The sequence below is a fragment of the Pan paniscus genome, chromosome 20, assembly GCF_029289425.2.
Source record: "Pan paniscus chromosome 20, NHGRI_mPanPan1-v2.0_pri, whole genome shotgun sequence".
Taxonomy (NCBI): domain Eukaryota; kingdom Metazoa; phylum Chordata; class Mammalia; order Primates; family Hominidae; genus Pan; species Pan paniscus.
This window is the reverse complement of record NC_073269.2, coordinates 45,160,246-45,181,188: the sequence shown is the minus strand read 5'-3', so window position 1 is coordinate 45,181,188 and position 20,943 is coordinate 45,160,246. Positions and strand designations below refer to the sequence as shown.

Genomic DNA, 20,943 nt, shown 5'->3' with positions numbered 1-20,943 from the left:
TGGCTCTGACCCCTGGACTTCCAGCCTGCCACTGTCCCTTCCTCTAAGCCCCGTCACTGAAGGCCTGAGGCCCCAGAAAGAGGGAGGAAAGTTGACTTCAGATACCCCAGCCCCGCCTCTTCCCCCTGCCTGCTCAGCTTCCTCTCTCCACTTCCTGCTACTGCAGGCCTCTCCTCCGAGAACAGGTAGGGCCCCCAGGGACGGAGCATCTGGCATCTTCAGCCCCTGCTGCCTCCCTTTGGTATGAGGCAGCTGCCCTGACCCACCCCTGCCATGCACTGCCCACAGCCGCCTCCCCTGCCACGGTACACAAGCAGGCATCTGCTTCCCTCTCCCCTACCCTCCCCTCCCTTCCTTCCTGCTCTTGCCTGGGCAGGGCACCTGCGCCTCCCTGCCCACCTCCCTCCTTCCTAATAACACCCTGGCCTTCTGGTCAATGGCCTAATGTATTTGTTTAGCTGCCTATTATCCATATGCTACACCTGCCCAAACAAGAATGGAAGGCCCTGAGGGGAGGAGCCTGTCCTGTTCATCACCCTCTCTCCAGGGCAGAGGCACCTAATTCCAGCCTGTATTCAGTAAATACTGGATGGATGGAAGGAAGGGAGGGAGGGAGGGAGGGAGGGAGGATGGATCCTCCCCCGATCCAGGTCTCCTGCTCCTGGGACTGCTGCTGGGATAAGTGCCACCCTAAGTGATAACCTACGTAGGACTCTGTACCTGGTTAGGAGCTGGGGCCTGATGGGTGGATGAAGAGAGAGGAACAGATGTGTGATAAAGCAAGATGAGTAAAATGTTCATGGTAGAATCTTGGTAGTGGGCATATGGATGTTTCCTGTACAATTCTTTCAGCTTTTCCCTATGTCTGAAATTTTTCATAATAAAATGCTGGGGGAAGAGATTCAGTGGCCCCTCCATGGTGTGGGAAGGGAGGAAGAGGGGATGTTATTACCTTTCCAGATATATGGACTGCCTACTCTGGGCCAAAAACTTTTCCAGGCGCTGACTGGGTTTTGCCAAGGGCTGGCCCACATTCACACAGCCCCCATGGCTGTTAAAAATCTTAAAATATTTCCTACCACTTCAGTAAAGAGCTATTGTTTTGAGTCCTCTCCCCACACCGCAAGACACACTGGCCTCTCTCCTGGGATCCCCAGATTCCCCACCATCCGGTACTAAAGATTTAACCCCTGCCTGCCGGGTGTGGTGGCTCATGCCTGTAATCTCAGCACTTTGGGAGGCCGAGGCGGGGGGATCACTTGAGGTCAGGAGTTTGAGACCAGCCTGGGTAACACGTCAAAACCTTGTCTCTACTAAAAAATACAAAAATTACCCAGGCGTGGTGGTGCACGCCTGTAATCCCAACTACTCGGGAGACTGAGGCACAAGAATCGCTTGAACCCAGGAGGCGGAGGTTGCAGTGAGCTGAGATAGTGCCACTGCACTGCAGTCTGGGCAATACAGTGAGCCTCCGTCTCAAAAATAAAATAAAGAATTAACCCCTGCCACGGCAAGCGGCCTCTGGGGTCCATTCTGATTGGTCAGGGTCTCTGCCATATTGATTGTAAATATCTTGAACATGACCCGAGGGCTAGAGCAGCCTTGAGTCTTACCTTTCTCCCTGCCAGAGGCCAGGTCATGACTCACTGGCTTCCTGCAACCTGAGGATGGCCCAGCCAGAAGACAAGGCACCTGAAGTCCCCACAGAGGGGGTGAGGTGAGGCTACTAGGGCTGAGGCTATGCCCTCCTTCCCCTGCATCCAGAAACCCTTTCCATCCAATACCTCCCTCACTACAGAATCCTGAATCACATCTCTGAGCCTCTGCCCTGGGCCTGCCCCTTCCTGTACCTTTGACCTCACCTCATTGTCCCACTGCCCACCTCTGACCCCTGACTCCCTGGGCACTGTCCATCCCAGGCTGGTCCCACCACAGGTGAACAAAGCAGACAGGACCCCTCTAGGGGTCCTCAGCACCCTAGAGCCACTTACTCGCCTGCAGAGGACATGGGGGGTGTGGCATGTGCCAGAGCTGGATACCCAGGATGCGGAGGCCCTTGTGGGGCTGTGGCCACTAGGGGTGAGTACTCACAGCTGGGGACCCATCCTGACACCCTAGATTAGGACTCTGCTGGTTACTAGCGACAAACACGACACAAATTGGGCAAACCAAAAAGGCTATTTATTGCCGGGTGCAATGGCTCACGCCTGCAGTCCTAGCTACTCATGAGGCTGAGGTGGGAGGATCATTTGAGCTCAGGAGGTCAAGGCGGCAGTGAGCTGAGATCATGCCACTTCACTCGAGCCTGGGTGATGGAGCAAGACCCTGTCTAAAAAAAAAAAAAAAAAAAAAATGTAATTTCAGGAAGGTCTGGATCCTGAACTTCAGAACACTTATAAATTCCTCTTCATCCCATTTCTTGGCTTTGCTTTCAACTGCGGGGAATTTTGGATATTTGGGACTGAATATAACAAACACCTGTCCTACAGCGGCTTAAACAAATAGGCATTTATCTTCCTAACATAACCAAAAAGGCAGCTGCTGGCTTTAGATCAGCAGCGCAGTGACATTGAGGCTAGCATAGCTATAATTCTCTTGGACTTCTCTCACAGCTTCCCGGGGGCTGCCCCAGGCCCAAGCACCTGCGTGCATTCCAGGCAGGAAGAACAGAGGCACCACTTGCATCTGTTTATTTTACAGGAAAAATAAAGGTTTTCTTTTCTTTTTTTTTTTTAATTTTGAGAGTTTCACTCTTGTTGCCCAGGCTGGAGTGCAATGGCATGATCTCGGCACACTGCAACTTCGGCCTCCCAGGTTCAAGCGATTCTGCTGCCCCAGCCTCCTGAGTAACTGGGATTACAGGCATCTGCCACAACGCGTGGCTAATTTTTTGTATTTTTAGTAGAGATGGGATTTCACCATGTTGGCCAAGCTGGTCTCAAACTCCTGACGTCAGGTGATCCACCCATCTCTGCCTCCCAAAGTGCTGGGATTACAGGTGTGAACCACCGTCCCCGGCCAAAATAAAGGTTTTCACAACTGATTCAGAAAATATAGATGGCTGGCCGGGTGTGGTGACTCACGCCTGTAATCCCAGCATTTTGGGAGGCTGAGGTAGGAGGATCGCTTAAGCCTAGGAGTTCAAGACCAGCCTGGGCAACAGAGCAAGGCCCAGTCTCTATTAAAAAAAAAAAAGAAAAAAAAAAAAAAGGATGGGGCCCAGGTAGCAATATTTTTAATTTTTTATTTATTATTTTTATTATTTTTTTTTGAGATAGAGTCTCCCTCTGTCACCCAAGCTGGAGTGCAGTGGCACGATATTGGCTCACTGCAACCTCTGCCTCCCGGGTTCAAGCGATTCTCCTGCCTCAGCCTCCCGAGTAGCTGGGATTACAGGCGCCCGCCATTACACCCGGCTAATTTTTGTATTTTTAGTAGAGACTGGGATTCACCACGTTGGCCAGGGTGGTCTCGAACTCCTGCCCTCAGGTGATCCACCCGCCTCGGCCTCCCAAAGTGCTGGGATTACAGGCGTGAGCCACCGTGCCCGGCTGTAGCAATATTTTTAACAGCTCTCTTGGGACGTATACAGCCAGAGCTAAGAACCACCACCTATATCAATCATGATCCATATATCAATCTTACTCATGGCTGGATATATTAATGCCGTGAACAAGGAATTCTGCAAGGAATGTGGAATAGATTTGGAGACGACAGCAAACGGGGGCTACCACAGCTTCCTCCTCAGGAGGGTATCATCCTTCCCAGCTCAGAGCTGTATCCCACCAGTTTAGCAACACCAGTGTAACAAATGAAGTATTTCCAAAAGAGCTCCAGCACGCAGTGGCTCACGCCTATTGTCCCAGCACTATGAGAGGCTGAGAAGAGCGGATCACTTGAGGTCAGGAGTTCAAGACTAGCTTGGCCAACGTGGTGAAACTCTGTCTCTGCTAAAAATACAAAAACTTAGCCGGGCGTGGTGGCAGTTGCCCGTAATCCCAGCTACTTGGGAGGCTGAGGCAGGAGAATCGCTTGACCCCGGGAGGCGGAGGTTGCAGTGCGCAGAGATTGTGCCACTGCACTCCAGCCTGGGCGACAGGGCGAGACTCCGTCTCAAAAAAAAAAAAATCCTGTGGAAGATGTCCATTGGCTGAGCTTGAGTCATATGCCTGTTCCCTGAACCAAACAGTGGGCCGAGAGCACCCTCATCCTGTTGGCTAGATCAGGTCATGGGCCCACCCCGCCAGGGCTTGGGGGAAGTCAGCCCAACACACATGGACCGAAAGTAGGGAGAGGGTTTCCCTAAAGGAAATTTGGGGTGTGGAACCCAAAATAAGGGAAATGGATGCTAGTCAGGCAAAAGCAACAGACATCTGCGCACACCTTTGTCACGCTGGCCTTTGTCTCTATCCCCCAGAGTTTCTTGGTCACAGGACGTGACCCCAGCCAGGCCCTGGTGTTGAGGTCAGGACCTTTACCAGGAGAAGTCAACACCTACCAGATCCAGAAGATTCCCAGAGGTAAGGCACCTCCCCTGAGGTTCCAGCCCACAGTCAATTGATCACTAAGAACTATCAGCTGGACCGGCGCGGTGGCTCACGCCTGTAATCCCAGCACTTTGGTAGGTCGAAGCGGGTGGATCGCTTGAGGCCAGGATTTCGAGACCAGCCTGGCCAACATGGCAAAACCCCGTCTCTACAAAAATTAGCCGGGCTTGGTGACACGCGACTGTAATCCCAGCTGCTTGGCAGGCCGAGGCACGAGAATAGCTTGAACCCAGGAGGCGGAGGTTGCAGTGAGCCAAGATCACACCACTGCCCTCCAGCCTTGGCAACAGAGGGAAACCCTGCCAAAACAAAACAAAACAAAAACACCTGTCAGCTTTGTTTCCAAAATATGTGATGAATATTCCCAATCCTGTCTCCCTTTCCTTCCCGCAATCCATTCTGAGCCCAAGATATTTTTCAGTATCAATCAGATGTTATACACCCCTACCCCAAATCCTGCAAAGAGCATGCAACGTCCTTAGATACAAAATGTAAACTCCTTGTCATGATCTATAAGGTGCTGTGTGATGTAGTTCCTTCCTGTCTCTCTATCTATTGCCCCTCATTCACTCTGCCCCATACACACTGTTCCCCTCTGTGTGTCTTTAGCATGCTAAGTGTGTTCCAGCTTCGGGACCTCTGCTTGTGTTCGTCCTGTATGAATGCTTTTCCTGGAGGGGCTGGTTTAGTCTCCATCCTCCAGGCCTCTGCAGAAATATAAACTTTCTTGACCATCATAGTTAAAAGATGGCACCTTGGTCACTTTCTTTTTCTTTTTTTTTTTAGACAGAGTCTCACTCTGTCGCTCAGGCGGAGTGCAGTGGCCCAATCCCAACTCACTGCCACCTCTACCGCCCAGGTTCAAGCAATTCTCATGCCTCAGCCTCCCAAGTAGCTGGGATTACAGGTGTACACCACCACACATGACTAATTTTTTGGTTTATTTTTATTTTTATTTATTTATTTTTTATCGTACTTTAAGTTTTGGGATACATGTCCAGAACGTGCAGGTTTGTTACATAGGTATACAGGTGCCATGGTGGTTTGCTGCACCCATCAACCCATGATCTACATTAGGTATTTCTTCTAATGCTATCCCTCCCCTAGGCCCCCACCTCCCAATTTTTTGTATTTTTAATAGAGATGGGTTTTGCCATGTTGGCCAGGCTGGCTTGAACTCCTGACCTCAAGTGATCCACCCACCTCAGCCTCCCAAAGTGATGGGATTACAGGCGTAAGTCACCATGCCCGGCCTCTTGGTCACTTTCAATCACTCCATTTTCTTCATAGCACTCAATACAATATCCACTTTGTTGACTCTTTTTTAAAATTTTTATTTATTTATTTATTTATTGAGATAGTCTCACTTTTGTCGCCCAGGCTGGAGTGCAATGGCTCAATCTCAGCTCACTTCAACCTCCACTTCCCGAGTTCGAGTGATTCTCCTGCCTCAGGCTCCCAAGTATCCGGGATTACAGGCGCCCACCACCATGCCCAGCTAATTTTTGTATTTTTAATAGAGACGGGGTTTCGCCATGTTGGCCAGGCTGGTCTCGAACTCCTGACTTCAGGTGATTCGCCCACCTCGGCTTCCCAAAGTGCTGGAATTACAGGCGTGAGCCACTGTACCCTGACTGTTTATTCATTTATATTCTGCCTTTTCCCCCTCTGCCCCCCGCTAAAAGGTAAGCTACAGGAAGGCAGTGAACTTGTCTGCCTTTTGATAACTGTATCTCCAGTGCCTGGAAAGGACTAAGGGCTCAGTAAATGTTTGTCTAATGAATGAATCCTTGTTGGTGGCATAAGTGGTACACAAGAGTAAAGATGGAGACTCCAAGGAGTGGGAACTTCCCTGTTCTGAAGGTCCCTGGGGGGATTCTGAAGGAATGGAGGAGCAAGAGCATCCCAGGGGACAGAAAACCGCCACCACTCGAGTTTACTTTCTCCTTCTTCCTCCCCCCACCACAGGTGTGTCCCTGGAATCCTCCAACCTCTGCATGCCAGACCTGCCCCATCTCCTGGCCTTTCTATCAGCCAGCAGGTACAGGTCACCCATCTGAGGCACTAAGGGGGACCCTTCCCTAAGACACCCCACTGACACTGTGGCTCCCACCTCTTTATTCTCAGGGATGTTCTGCCCAGAACCCTGCTCTTGCCCCCTCCCACTCTAGGGCCCAGAGATGAACACACAGGTGAGGCATGGTTCTCTAAAGAGGGCACAGCCAACCTGCCAATTTCCTTGCTCCAAGGGAATAAATGGGGCTTTGGGGCCCAGACTACTGGGTTTGAGGGGAATATAGACCTGGAGACTAGAGAGAGCTGGGGGCCTGGACTTTGTAGTCCCAGAGGGAGGAGGGGATGGGGACCTGTATTCCTAGGTCCTAACAGAGGAGGGGATTGGAGGAGGAAGGAACTGGGGGTCCCGGATGCCTGGGCCTAAGTGAGAAGGGGACTAGGGACCTGGACTCCTGGGTCTGACTGAGGAGGGGCCAGGAGCTAAGCCTCAGCACCTCCAGCAATGAAGCTGGGAAGTAAGTCTCCTGGCGCCTTGAGGGGACCAGGGTTGGTCCCTTGGATACCTAGGACACCTTCTCACTTCTGCTGGCTCCAGATCCTGTGCAGATCGGCAGGGTCCAACAGGACACCCCAGGGAAGGTGCTTTCCATTGTGAACCAGCTCTACCTGGAGACCCACAGAGGCTGGGGGAGGGAGCAGACCCCTCAAGAAACAGAGCCAGAGGCTGCTCAGAGACATGATCCAGGTTAGCTGGGCGGGGCCCTGGGCCTCTGAGGGGGAGGGAGCTGCTGCCCCTGTTCTAGGCGACCGAACGCCCTCCTCACTTCCAGCCCCCAGGAACCCTGCGCCTCACGGGGTCTCCTGGGTGAAAGGCCCGCTCAGCCCGGAAGTGGACCATCCTGGGCCGGCTCTCGCCAGCCTCCTGGAAGAGGAGGAGGAAGACCTTGAAGGAAAGGAGGAAGGAAGGGAGGACGACCCGGAAGAGGAAGGCCCTGAGGACGTGCTCACCATTCACGTCCAGTCTCTGGTCAGGGCCCGGAGCAGCTACGTGGCCAGGCAGTACCGAAGCCTTCGGGTGCGCATCGCCTCAGATTCTGGGGGTCCCCACGGGTCTGGGGACCCGGCCACGGAGCTGCTTCAGGATGTGCGGCACCTCCTTACTGACCTCCAGGATCATCTGGCAAAGGACTCCTACATCAGGGCTGTCTTTGGAAGCAGAGGTCCTGGGCTCCCCAAGAAGGACGAGGATCCAGGTAATGGGAGGACTGGAAGGGAGCCCCCACGGGTTCAAGTGTGCAACTTCGTCCTCTCCATCGGTGCGCACACGTTTCCTTCTGCACCCACACGCCCTTCCTACACATCCCACGCGTTCTATCGCCCACGTATGCGCGCAAGTTCACACCCAGGCTAACTCTTCCACACATGTTCACAACCATGTCTACACTCACGGGGGACCAGAGCTAGGCAGGGGTGGCTGTGGGCCAGGGTGGGTTGTTGGAGCGCGTGGGTGGGCGTGGGACAACTTGGCGCTCCTGTGCTCACCCGTCCCCCACACCCCGCAGGCCCCGCGCTGGAGACGGCGGTGTGCCAGGCGGTGCTGGCGCCCCTGAAGCCGGCCCTGTGGACACGACTCCGCACACTCCGAGCACCGGAGCTGCGGCGGCTGCGGCGGCGACAAACAGCCCTGCGGGCGGGGGCGGGGCCTCCGGGGGCACAGGGGCCGGGACCGGAAGGGCAGAGCCCCGCCCCCGCCTTGCGGAGCCGCATCCACGAGCGCCTTGCGCACCTCCACGCTGCCTGCGCCCCGCGCCGCAAGGTGGCGCTCCTCTTGGAGGTGTGCAGAGATGTCTATGCGGGCCTGGCTCGAGGCGAGAACCAAGGTAAGGGAGGGGTCAACGTCTAGCGTGGTGGGGAGAGCCTTGAGAGTTGAGGGAGCCAGGCGGGAGGCGAGTATGCAGGCGCACGTCGAGGGAGAGGGTAGCACTGGTGGGAGGAATCTATGTGGTCCTGGAGATTCTGGTAGGAGGCGCTGTCATGCCCGACAAGGTGGAGGGGCAGCCAGCCCTCGTGGTCCTGGGGATCGGATGGAAGGTGTCTACGCGCCCCCATCCATCTCAAGACCTTTCCTCGGGTTTTCCCAGATCCCCTGGGGGCCGACGCCTTCCTGCCGGCGCTGACCGAGGAACTCATCTGGAGCCCGGACATTGGGGAGACGCAGCTGGACGTAGAGTTTCTTATGGAGCTCTTAGATCCAGATGAGCTGCAGGGAGAGGGTGAGCCCCCAACTCCAGAATGCTGGAACCCAGCGATCCAGTACCTCCGGGATCCCCAACAGCCTCCCCCCGCAGCAGGAGGGACGGCAGGCAAACTGCAGGGGGATTTGGGGCGACCAGGGAAGCCGAGAGGGCGGAACTGACTTCCCTTTCTGTCCCCAGCTGGGTACTACCTGACCACGTGGTTTGGGGCGCTGCACCACATTGCCCACTACCAGCCCGAAACAGACCGCGCTCCCCGGGGGCTCAGCTCCGAGGCCCGCGCCTCCCTGCACCAGTGGCACCGCAGGCGGACGCTGCACAGAAAGGATCATCCCAGAGCCCAGGTGACTGCCCATCTGGCTGCAAGTAGAAGGGAGGGTGAGACCTGGTGCCCTTCTGACCCAGCTCCCACCTCTCCCCACAGGCCAACCTGCCCTTTAAGGAGCCATGGGCAGAAGAGACTGTGACAGGGACCAGTGACAACTAGGGGTTTCACACCCCTCCGTTCATGCCTGTAATCCCAACATTTTGGGAGGCCAAGGTGGGAGGATTGCTTGAGCCCAGGAGTTTGAGACCAGCCTGGGCAAAACAGTGGGACCCCCATCTACCAAAAAAAAAATAAACAAAAATTAGGCGGGCGTGGTGGCGTACTCCTGTGGTACCAGCTACTCAGGAGGCTTTGCAGTTTTAGACAGGGGTATCAGAGAAAGCCTCACTGAGGTGACATCTGCAGAAAGGCCTGAAGGAGGGGAGGGGAAGGGAGGAGCAGAGTGGGTATTAGGAAGAGCATTCCGGGAAGCAGGATGAGCCAGTGCAAAGGCCCAGAGGTAGGCTGTTCCCTTTTCCTGGGACCCCTCCCTCCTCCTTGCTGCTCCTAAACCACATAGGTCAGGAGTCTGGACTGACCCAGGTACGTCTGGCATCTTGCTTGAGGAACAGGGGGTTTTGTTTTGTTTTGAAAGAACGTCTCTGTCTGTTGCCCAGGCTGGAGTGTAGTGGCATGATCTCGGCTCACTGCAGCCTTAACCTCCTGGCTCAAACAAGCCCCCTGCCTCTGCCTACCAAGTAGCTGAGACTACAGGCACCTACCACCATGCCTGTCTAATTTTTAAAATTTTTTATAAAGATGAGGTCTCTCTCTGTTGCCCAGGCTGGTCTCAAACTCCTAACCTCAAGCAATCCTCCCACGTCGGCCTCCCAAAGTGCTGAGATTATAGGCGTGAGCCACCATGCCCAGATGTGATCGTTTTTCCCAAAGAATGTATCACATGCTAACAAACCATATATTTATGTATTTCATTGTTCATAGTAACTACAATTCAAAAAACTAAAAAGAAACAAGTGAGGCCGGGTGCGGTCGCTCATGCCTGTAATCCCAGCACTTTGGGAGGCCAAGGCGGGCAGATCACCTGAGGTCGGGAGTTCAGGACCAGCCTGACAAACATGGAGAAACCCGTCTCTACTAAAAATACAAACTTAGCCGGGCATGGTGGCGCATGCCTGTAATCCCAGCTACTCCGGAGGCTAAGGCAGGAGAATGGCTTGAACCCGGGAGGCGGAGATTGCAGTGAGCCGAGATTGTGCCATTGCACTCCAGCCTGGGCAACAAGAGTGAAACACCATCTCAAAAATAAATAAATAAATAAATAAATAAATAGAAACAAGTGAAGTTAACGTTAATAATAATATATTTGATTTAACACAATGTATCCCAAATATTATCACTTCAACATGTATCCATATTAAAAAGTTACTGACATATTTAAAACTTTGTATGTTTGTGTGTGTGTATGCTAAAGCTTTGAAATTTACTGTGCATTTTACACTTAATCACATCACAGTTTGGACTAGTCACATTTCAAGTATGCACTAGCTACATGAGGTATCTATCTGTATCTATACGTATAGATATATCTATATATAGATAGATTTATATATTTACAAAAATAAAAAATAATTTATATATAAATTAAAATATTTAATTTATAATCATAATTATATTAATTTATAAAATAATATAAATATTATAAAACAATAATATAATAATTTATATATATAACTTTTTTCAATTTGTAAATAAACTGGACAGCCTCCAAACCACAATAGGTTCAGAGAGGCTCCTGACGTTGGCTTTTTTTTTTCTTACCTCACATGTGTAGCAGCTGGACTGACCCTGGCTGTTCAAAGAGCCCTGGCCAGTTGTCCTGTGGACAGTCCCAGTTTCTGGCCTCGTCTGCTGCTTCCTCATGATTAAAATCTGGTCTTGCAGCTGTGGGGAAGAATACTCCGCAGGGACGCTGTGTCCTTCTCGGTACCTGAATCCCATCAGGGGCCGTGATTGGTAAAGCTAACTTTGACCATTGAGCTAAGGAGATAGGCTAGTCAGCTAGAGCTGCCATCAAAAAGACCACAGATGGCCGGGTGCGGTGGCTCACGCTTGTAATCCCAACACTTTGGGAGGCCGAGGCAGGCGGGTCACGAGGTCAGGAGTTCGAGACCAGCCTGGCCAACATGGTGAAACCCCGTCTCTACTAAAAATACAAAAAAAAAAAAAAATTAGCCGGGCATGGTGACGCGCCTGTAATCCCAGCTACTCGGGAGGCTGAGGCATGGTGACGCGCGCCCATAATCCCAGCTACTCAGGAGGCTGGGGCAGGAGAATCGCTTGAACCTGGGAGGTGGAGGTTGCAGTGAGCTGAGATTGTGCCACTGCACTCCAGTCTGGGCGACAGAGCGAGACTCTGTCTCAAAAAAGAAAAAAAAAAAAGATCACAGACTGTGTGGTTTAAACAACAGAAATTTATTTCCTCACAGTGAAACTGCGTTTGCAAAATTATGACTGAGACAGTGAAAGAGATCTAACATAATTGACTCCATCTTGCTTCTAATCTCCAAGCTGTCCTTGTTCATTCCTAGATGTAGGCTGAACTAACTTTGAGAGAAACAGTTTATAGTTTAAACAAAGTTGAAAACAGCCCTTTCCCAAAGCAGACCTCCCTCTTTTTTTTTTTTTTGTGAGACAGATTCTGGCTCTGTTGCCCAAGCTGGAGTGCAGTGGCGCAATCTCAGCTCACTGCAACCTCCGCCTCCCGGGTTCAGGCAATTCTCCTGCCTCAGCCTCCTGAGTAGCTGGGACTACAGGTATGTGCCACCACGCCTGGCTAATTTTTGTATTTTTAGTAGAGACACGGTTTCACCATGTTGGCCAGGATGGTCTCGATCTCTTGACTTTGTGATCAGCCCACCTCGGCCTCCCAAAGCGCTGGGATTACAGGCGTGAGCCGCCGCGCCCAACAGCAGACCTCCTTCTTGTCTGGGAACTAGATTGCCTTTGTAGGACTAACATTAGTCATAAGATTAGAAATTATGGTTTAGGAGTCATGCAGCCAGAGGCTACAAGATTCTGACCCTCCCTAAACTGCTCCTAAGATCAGTGCTTGGAATATTTTGCAGACCCTGCACTTGATGGATCGGTGGGCACCACCAGATCAATAAACTGGCTCTTCTGATCTTGTGGCCCCCTATACAGGAACTGACTCAGCTCAAGAAGACAGCTTCGACTCCCTATGATTTCATTCCTGAGCAATCAACACTCCTGGCTCACTAGCTTCCCCCCACCCACCGCGTTGTTGTTAAAAGCTCTGATCCTAGAATGCTCAGGGAGACTGATTTGAGTAGTAATAAAACTCCGGTCTCCCACACAGCAGGCTCTGGCTCCTCTGCGTGAATTACTCTTTTTTTTTTTTTTTAAGGCGGAGTCTTGCTGTGTTGCCCAGGCTGGAGTGCAGTGGCGTGGTCTCAGCTCATTGCATCACTGGAAGCTCCGCCTCCCGGGTTCACGCCATTCTCCTGCCTCAGCTTCCCAAGTAGCTGGGACTGCAGGCACGTGCCGCCACGCCCGGCTAATTTTTTGTGTTTTTAGTAGAGACAGGGTTTCACTGTGTTAGCCAGAATGGTCTCGATTTCCTGACCTCGTGATCCACCCACCTCAGCCTCCCAAAGTGGTGGGATTACAGGCGTCAGCCACTGCGCCCAGCGAATTACTCTTTCTCTATTGCAATTCCCCTGTTTTGATGTATGGGCTCTGTCTAGGCAGCAGGAAACGTGAACCCCTTGGGCAGTTACAATAGTTCCAGTTCGAGGTGTCAACACAATAGACTTCCTTCTGAGGGCTCTCTCCTTGGCTTGCAGATGGCCATCTTCTCCCCTTGTTTTTTGTTTTATTTTTTGTTGTTGTTTGTCGGTTTGTTTTTGAGACAGGGTCTCACTCTGTCGCCCAGGCTGGAGTGCAGTGGTGTGATCTAGGCTTACTGCAATCTCCACCTCCCACGATCCTCCCACTTCAGCTTAGTAGTACTAGGACTACAGGTGCACACCACCACCATGCCCAGCTAATTTTCAGTATGTTTTGTAGAAATGGGGTTTCGTCATGTTGCCCAGGCTGGTTTTGAACTCCTGACCTCAAGTGATCCACCCGCCTCGGCCTCCCAAAGTGCTGGGATTATAGGCGTGAACCTTTGAATTCTTGCATCATCTGTGGGTGTCACCTTGAGACCTGGTGACCAACCTGTTCCCCAACACCTTTCACCCAGTGCTTTTAGCACTTCTCTGTTGTTGCTGAATCATTGGATTTATTTGTACTATTAGAGTCTATGTGTGCCAACTGACACTGGTTTTCTACTTCCTGGAGTGAAATGACATCTCCTGTTTAAATAAAGTGTTGAATTAAAAACAAAAGAGTGGGTTGATTTAAAGAAAATTATTAAGCAGTGAAGAGGGCAGGTGATGCATGAATGTGTGGCAAAAAAAAAAAAAAGGGACGTGAAACTCAAATGGCAGCTGTTTGGGGTATCGCTGGTTGAGGGCTTAGGGTCAAACTCAAGCTCCTGTTTGCTGTGGAGCTCTGGGCTTCATGCTAGAAGTCTCCCCTTGGGCTCTCACTCACATCATGGAAAAATAATTTTTAATAAAGGAAGTGGGCCGGGCATAGAAGCTCATGTCTGTAATCCCAGCACTTTGGGAGGTGAAGGTGGAATGATTGCTTCAGCCCAGGAGGTCAAAGCTGCAGAGCTGTGATCACACCACTGCACTCCAGCCTGGGCAACAGAGCAAGACCCCACCTCAAGAAAGAAGAAAAAAAGAAAAAGGGAGGAAGTGAACAAAGGAAGTGGTCATACCAAGCACACAGGGTTTTTCTGTGTTTGAAAAAAAAAAGTTCTAGTCCACGAAAAAAGATTCAAAGAGAAAAGTCAGAAAGTCCTGTTAAATATATATATATATAACTTGGGGCCCGGCATGGTGGCTCACGCCTGTAATCCTAGCACTTTGGGAGGCCAAGGCGGGCAGATCGCGAGGTCAGGAGTTCGAAACCAGCCTGGCCAACATGGTGAAAGCCCGTCTCCACTAAAAATACAAAAATTAGCTGGGCGTGGTGGTGCGCCCTTGTAATCCCAGCTACTGGGGAGGCTGAGGCAGGAGAATGGCTTCATTGAACCCAGGAGGCAGAGGTTGCAGTGAGCCGAGATCGTGTCACTGCGCTCCAGCCTGGGTGACAAGCAAGACTCAGTCTTAAAAAAAAAAAAAAAAAAAAAAAACTTGGATATTGATTAAGCTGACTTCTAACTATAAAGCTCTTCAAAATAAATACTCTTAAATTTCTTATTACCAGATTAAATTTCTTATTAAAATAAATAAATTTCTTTCTTTATTTATTTTATTTTTGAGATGGAGTCTCTGTCTGTTGCCCAGGCTGGAGTGCAGTGGTGCAATCTCAGCTCACTGCAACCTCCGCCTCCTGGGTTCAAACAATTCTTTTGTCTCAGCCTCCCAAGTAGCTGGGAATACAGGCAGACACCACCATGTCCGGCTAATTTTTGTATTTTTAGTAGACATAGAGTTTCACCATATTGGTCAGGCTGGTCTCGAACTCCAGACCTCAGGTGATCCACCCGCCTTGGCTTCCCAAAGTGCTGGGATTACAGGCGTGAGAGCCACAGTGTCCAGCCATATTACCAGCTTTTAGCTGGGACAAACAGGTGGTATTCCTGGCTTGTGAACTTCTTCACCACAGGTACTCTCCGAAGTGAAACCTATAAGCCTTAACCAAGTATGACTTAACCAAGGATGCAGGGCATCTACAGCCGTCCTCCCAAGATCTAGAACCACTGCAAAGACAGCTCAAAGAAAGGAAAGTTTTGCTAGCTGCCAATGGAGTACAGCTCACATTTCTCTCTGGCCATATTCTCTAGGGTCTCCGCTCCACAGAGTTGACTGTTTATACACAAAGGCCCAAAAGTCCTGAACGCCCTCACAGATGGAAGATAGGAAATAAAAAGTTGTCCGTGGAAGCAAAAAGAATCAATAGCGAGACTGGGCGCGGTAGCTCACGCCTGTAATCCCAGCACTTTGGGAGGCCGAGGCGGGTGGCTCACTTGAGGTCAGGAGTTCGAGACTAGTGTGGCCAACATGGTGAAACCCCATCTCTACTAAAAATATAAAAATTAGCCGGGCGTGGTAGCAGGCGCCTGTAATCCCAGCTACTCGGGAGGTTGAGTCAGGAGGATCGCTTGAACCTGGGAGAAGGAGGTTGCAGTGAGCCAAGATAGCACCACCGCACTCCAGCCTGGGCACAACAGAGCAAGACTCTGTCTCAAACAAAAGAAAAAACAAAGAATTTCAGGAACTGGCCTTAGGAAGTAACCGAGGGTGTGAGTGTCCCAGCTCCAGAAGGAAAGCTGAACAATTGATTTACAGCCTTGTTGCACCTGCCAGAACACCATGTGGCCCATTACTCAAGATAACCATCGCAGCCAGACAAGTGTCCTCATGAGTGCTCTACTCCTCACATGTTTTGCCCAGCTCAGCCTGTATATCCTCCCGCTAATGTCAATTCCAGAGCTTTGCCTAATAAAAAAGCCCTACTGGCTCTTTTCCAAGAGTCAGCCAGCAAATTTGCTCTCTTTCTCTTGTGCTGTCTCCCTCATACCCAGGCATAAACTCCAATGAAGTCTTGTCTGGGAAAACTCTTTTGGCCTCAAGTCAATTTCAGTTGCATTCAGATCCCAAGAACTTGTGGTCTGTAACACTGGGCGGGGGACAGTGAAAAACAGAGGGTTTACAAGGAGGCTTAAGAAAACTTCTGCAGGCGTGGTGGTTCACACCCATCCCAGCACTTTGGGAGGCCAAGGCAGGTGGATCACTTGAGGTCAGGAATTCAAGACCAGCCTGGGCAACATGTTGAAACCCTGTCTCTACTAAAAATATAAAAATTAGCGGCTGGGTGTGGTGGCTCATGCCTGCAATCCCAGCACTTTGGGAGACCAAGGCAGGCGGATCACCTGAAGTCAGGAGTTCAAGACCAGCCTGATCAACATGGAGAAACCCCGTCTCTACTAAAAATACAAAAAAATTTAGCCAAGCACGGTGGCACATGCCTGTAATCCCAGCTACTCAGGAGGCTGAGACAGGAGAATCGCTTGAACCTGGGAGATGGAGGTTGCAGTGAGCCGAGATCACACCATTGCACTCCAGCCTGGGCAACAAGAGCAAAACTCCATCTCAAAAAAAAAAAAAAATTAGCTGGGCATGGTGGTGCATGTCTGTAATCCCAGCTACTAGGGAGGCCGAGGCAGGAGAATTGCTTGAACCCAGGAGGTGGAGGCTGCAGTGAGCTGAGATCATGCCACTGCACTCCAGCCTGGGCGACAGAGCAAAATTCCGTCTCAAAAACGAAAAGAAAACTTCTGTGGGTGTGGTAGCTAGCTACTGTAATCCCAGCATTTTGGGAGGCTGAGGCAGGAGGATTGCCTGAAGCCCGGAGTTTGAGATCAGCCGAGGTAACGTAGCAAGACCCCATCTCTACCAAAAAAACAAACAAAAAAAACCCAATTATATTTATATATATAACATATATATAATATAGTATATATTATACACTATATAATATAGTATATATTATACACTATATAATATAGTATATATTATACACTATATAATATAGTATATATTATACACTATATAATATAGTATATAATATATACTATATTATATAGTATATATTATATACTATATAATATAGTATATATTATATACACTATATAATATAGTATATATTATATACACTATATATGATATGCTATATATAATATAGTATATATTATACACTATATAATATAGTATATATTATACACTATATAATATAGTATATATTATACACTATATAATATAGTATATATTATACACTATATAATATAGTATATATTATACACTATATAATATAGTATATATTATATATACTATATATGATATGCTATATATAATATAGTACATATTATATGCTATATATGAGATACTATATAATATAGTATATATAATATATGCTATATATGATATACTATATAGTATATATAGTATATAATATATGGTATATATTATATATACTATATAGTATATATAGTATATATAATATATGGTATATATTATATAATATATAGTATATATTATATAATATATAGTATATATAATATATGGTATATATTATATAATATATAGTATATATAGTGTGTATATATATAACTATATATATTTTATATATATATTTTTATATATATATATATAAAAAATGGCCATGGGGTGGCAGGAACCTGTAGTCTCAGCTACTTGGGAGTAAGCCACAGTGAGCTATAATCACACCACTGGACTTCAGCCTGGATAGCAGAGCAAGACTATCTCAAAAAAAAAAACAAAACACAAAAAACAAAAAAACAAAAACACTTCCTGGGGATGATGAATACTGTTTTTACCTTGTGGTCACTATCTTGATTTGTGGTGATGGTTTCCCAGGTGTATATGTAAGTTGAAACTCATCAATTGTACACTTTAAAGGTCTGGTTTCTCACATATCAGTTAGACCTGATTGAAGCTGGGGGCGGGGAAAGGTAGGGAAAGGGTCAGGACTGCGTAATGCAAATGGGAAACTTTCCTCTAAGGGGTGGCTTTCCCCACTGGTCCCTGAGGGTGTCTGAGTTTTCAATCTGAAGCACAGCAGACCGTGAAGCTATTTCTGCTTGGAGCCGGAGGAGGCTTAACAACAAAAAAGAAGAAAGCAGGTCGGGCACAGTGGCTCATGCCTGTAATCCCAGCACTTTGGGAGGCCGAGGCGGGCGGATCGTAAGGTCAGGAGATAAGAGACCAGCCTGGCCAACAAGGCAAAACCCAGTCTCTACTAAAATTACAAAAATTAGCCGGGCATGGTGGCGGGCGCCTGTAGTCCCAGCTACTTGGGAGGCTGAGGTAGGAGAATCGCTTGAACCTTGGAGGTAGAGGTTGCAGTGAGCCGAGATTGCACCATTGCACTCCAGCCTTGGCGACAAGAGCTAAACTCCGTCCCCCAAAAATAAAAATTTAATTTAATTTAAAAAACATGGGTGAACCTTGAAAACATGCTAAGAGAATCAGACACAAAAGGCTACATACTATATTTTTCCATTTATATGATGTGGGCGAAAGATTACCTAGGTGCTGAGGCAAGAGACTGAAGGCACAAACTGTTTCAGTATAATAAAGAAAATAGTTAGAATAAGAATAGTCATAATACAAATTAGATATAGAGATGATCATGGACAATTATCAATCATTATTATAAACATTATTAATCATTAGCTTTTAATATTACTCTTTGTTGCATTACTAATATACCCTAAGGATAACCAGTGGGTATAGGGTCAGGTGCTGAAGGGACATTGTGAGAAGTGACCTAGAAGGCAAGAGGTGAGCCCTCTGTCACGCCCACATAAGGGCCGCTTGAGGGCTCCTTGGTCAAGCGGTAATGCCAGTGTCTGGGAAGACGCCCATTACTTAGCAGACCACGAAAGGGAGTCTCCTTTCCTTGGAGGAGTCAGGGAACACTCTGCTCCACCAGCTTCTTGGGGAAGGCTGGATATTATCCAGTCCTGCCTGCAGTCACCGGAGGCCTAAACCCCTCCCTGTGGTGCTGTGCTCCAAAGGTCACGCTCCTTGTCCACTTTCACGTTCCTCCCGTACTCCTGGATCCTCTTTGAAGTTGGTAGTAGATAGCGGTAGAAGAAATCGTGAAAGTCTTAAAGTCTTTCATCGTTCTTTTAAGTGCATAGAAGAAAACGCTGACGTATGCTGCCTTCTCTCTCTGCTTCGGCTACCTAAAAGGGAAGGGCCCCCCACCCCCGTCCTATGATCACGTGACTTGCTTCACCTTATCAATCACTTAGAGGATTCACCCTCCTTACCCTGCCACCCCTTGTCTTGTATGCAATAAATATCGGCGCGCCCAGCTGTTCAGGGCCACTACCAGTCTCCACAACTTGATGGTAGTGGTCTCCCGGGCCCAGCTGTTTTCTCTTTATCTCTTTGTCTTGTGTCTTTATTTATTACCATCTCTCATCTCTGCACACGGGGAGAACACCTGCTAAGCCCCGTAGGGCTGGACCCTACAATATGAAATGTCCAGACTAGACAAATCCATAGAGACAGAAAGTAAATTGGTGGCTGCCAGGGGCTGAGGGGAGTGACTGCTAAAGGATATGGAGGCTGGGCATAGTGGCTCACGCCTGTAATCCTAACACTTTGGGAGGCTGAGGTGGGCGGATTGCAACGTGGCAAAACCCCATCTCTACTAAAAATTCAAAACATTAGCGGGGTATGGTGGTGGGCGCCTGTAATCCCAGCTAGTCCAGAGGCTGAGGCAGGAGAATCGCTTGAACCAGGAGGCGGAGGTTGCAGTGAGGCGAGATCACGCCATTACACTCCAGCCTGGGCGACAGAGCAAGACTCTGTCTCGAAAAACAAAAAAAGGGTATGGAGTTCCTTTTGAGGGTAATATTCCAGAATCAGACAGTGATGATGGTTGCATGACTATGTGAGCATACTAAAAACCACTCAACACTCAATCACATATACACAAACATACACACACACAAAAAAAACTTCCTCCTCCCAGGTTCAAGTGACTCTGGTGCTTCAGCCTCCAGAGTGGCTGGGACTACAGGCGTGCGCCACCACGCCTGGCTAATTTTTGTATTTTTAGTAGAGATGTGGTTTCGCCATGTTGACCAGGCTGGTCTCAAACTCCTGACCTCAGTGATTTGCCCACCTCGGCCTCCCACATAGCTGGGATTATAGGTGTGAGCCACCAGCCCAGCCAATCATACACTTTAAAAGAGTTAATATTTGGCTGGGTGCAATGGCTCACGCCTGTAATCCCAGCACTTTGGGAGGCTGAGGCAGGCGGATCACCTGAGGTCAGGAGTTCGAGGTCAGCCTGGCCAACATGCAGAAACCCCATCTCTACTAAAAATACAAAAATTAGCCAGGCATTGTGGTGGGTGCCTATAATCCCAGCTACTTGGGAGGCTGAGGCAGGAGAATCATTTGAACCCAGGAGGCAGAGGTTGCAGTGAGATGAGATCGTGTCACTGCACTCCAGCCTGGGTGACAAAGCGAGACTGCGTCTCAAATAAATAAATAAATATATAAAGAGTTAATATTATGGTATGTGAAATATAGCTTAATAAAGATGTTATATTTTTTAATCCAAAGAAAATCTGATCTCATCACTCTTTTGTTTTTTGTGGAGTTTTTTGGAAAGAAGTTATCACTCTGTTGCCCAGGCTAAAGTGCAGTGGTGCAATCATAGCTCACTGCAGCCTCAAACTCCTGGGCTCAAGTGATCCTCCTGCCTGAGTCTCCTGAGGACCTGAGACTAGGGGCATTACACCATGCCCAGCTAATTTTTTTCCTTTTTTTTTTTTTTTTGAGATGGAGTTTCACTTTTGTTGCCCAGGCTGGAGTGCAATAGCACAGTCTTGACTCACTGCAACTTCTGCCTCCTAGGTTCAAGTTGATTCTTCCGCCTCAGCCTCCCAAGTAGCTGGGATTATAGGCACCCACCACCATGCCCAGCTAATTTTTGTATTTTTAGTAGAGATGGGGTTTCACCATGTTGGCCAGGATGGTCTCAAACTCCCGACCTCAGGTGATCCACTCACCTTGACCTCACAAAGTGCTGGGATTACAGGTATGAGCCACCGCACCTGGCCTTTTACTTTTTTTTGTAGAGATGGTGTCTCGCTATGTTAGCCAGGCTCATCTAA

General features: G+C 49.0%; 1 protein-coding gene across 3 annotated transcripts; it reads left to right on the top strand.

The window, feature by feature from the left end:
• The first annotated feature begins 161 nt into the window (after positions 1–161).
• Positions 162–15,758, top strand: RINL (Ras and Rab interactor like). Of its 3 annotated transcripts, XM_057300606.2 has the most exons (12): positions 162–185; positions 1,629–1,717; positions 1,920–2,079; positions 4,418–4,520; positions 6,516–6,588; positions 6,675–6,739; positions 7,159–7,308; positions 7,394–7,816; positions 8,126–8,443; positions 8,705–8,836; positions 8,999–9,162; positions 9,243–10,475. In XM_057300606.2, exons 2-12 carry the CDS (start codon positions 1,668–1,670, stop codon positions 9,303–9,305), a joined length of 1,701 nt encoding a protein of 566 aa, XP_057156589.1. In that variant the 5' UTR covers positions 162–185; positions 1,629–1,667; the 3' UTR covers positions 9,306–10,475. The 3 variants fall into 3 exon arrangements, with proteins under 3 accessions (XP_057156589.1, XP_034800814.1, XP_034800816.1); XM_034944923.3 differs by having other exon boundaries at positions 8,999–10,475; XM_034944925.3 differs by lacking the exons at positions 162–185; positions 9,243–10,475 and adding an exon at positions 12,272–15,758 and having other exon boundaries at positions 1,636–1,717.
• Positions 15,759–20,943: the final 5,185 nt, after the last annotated feature.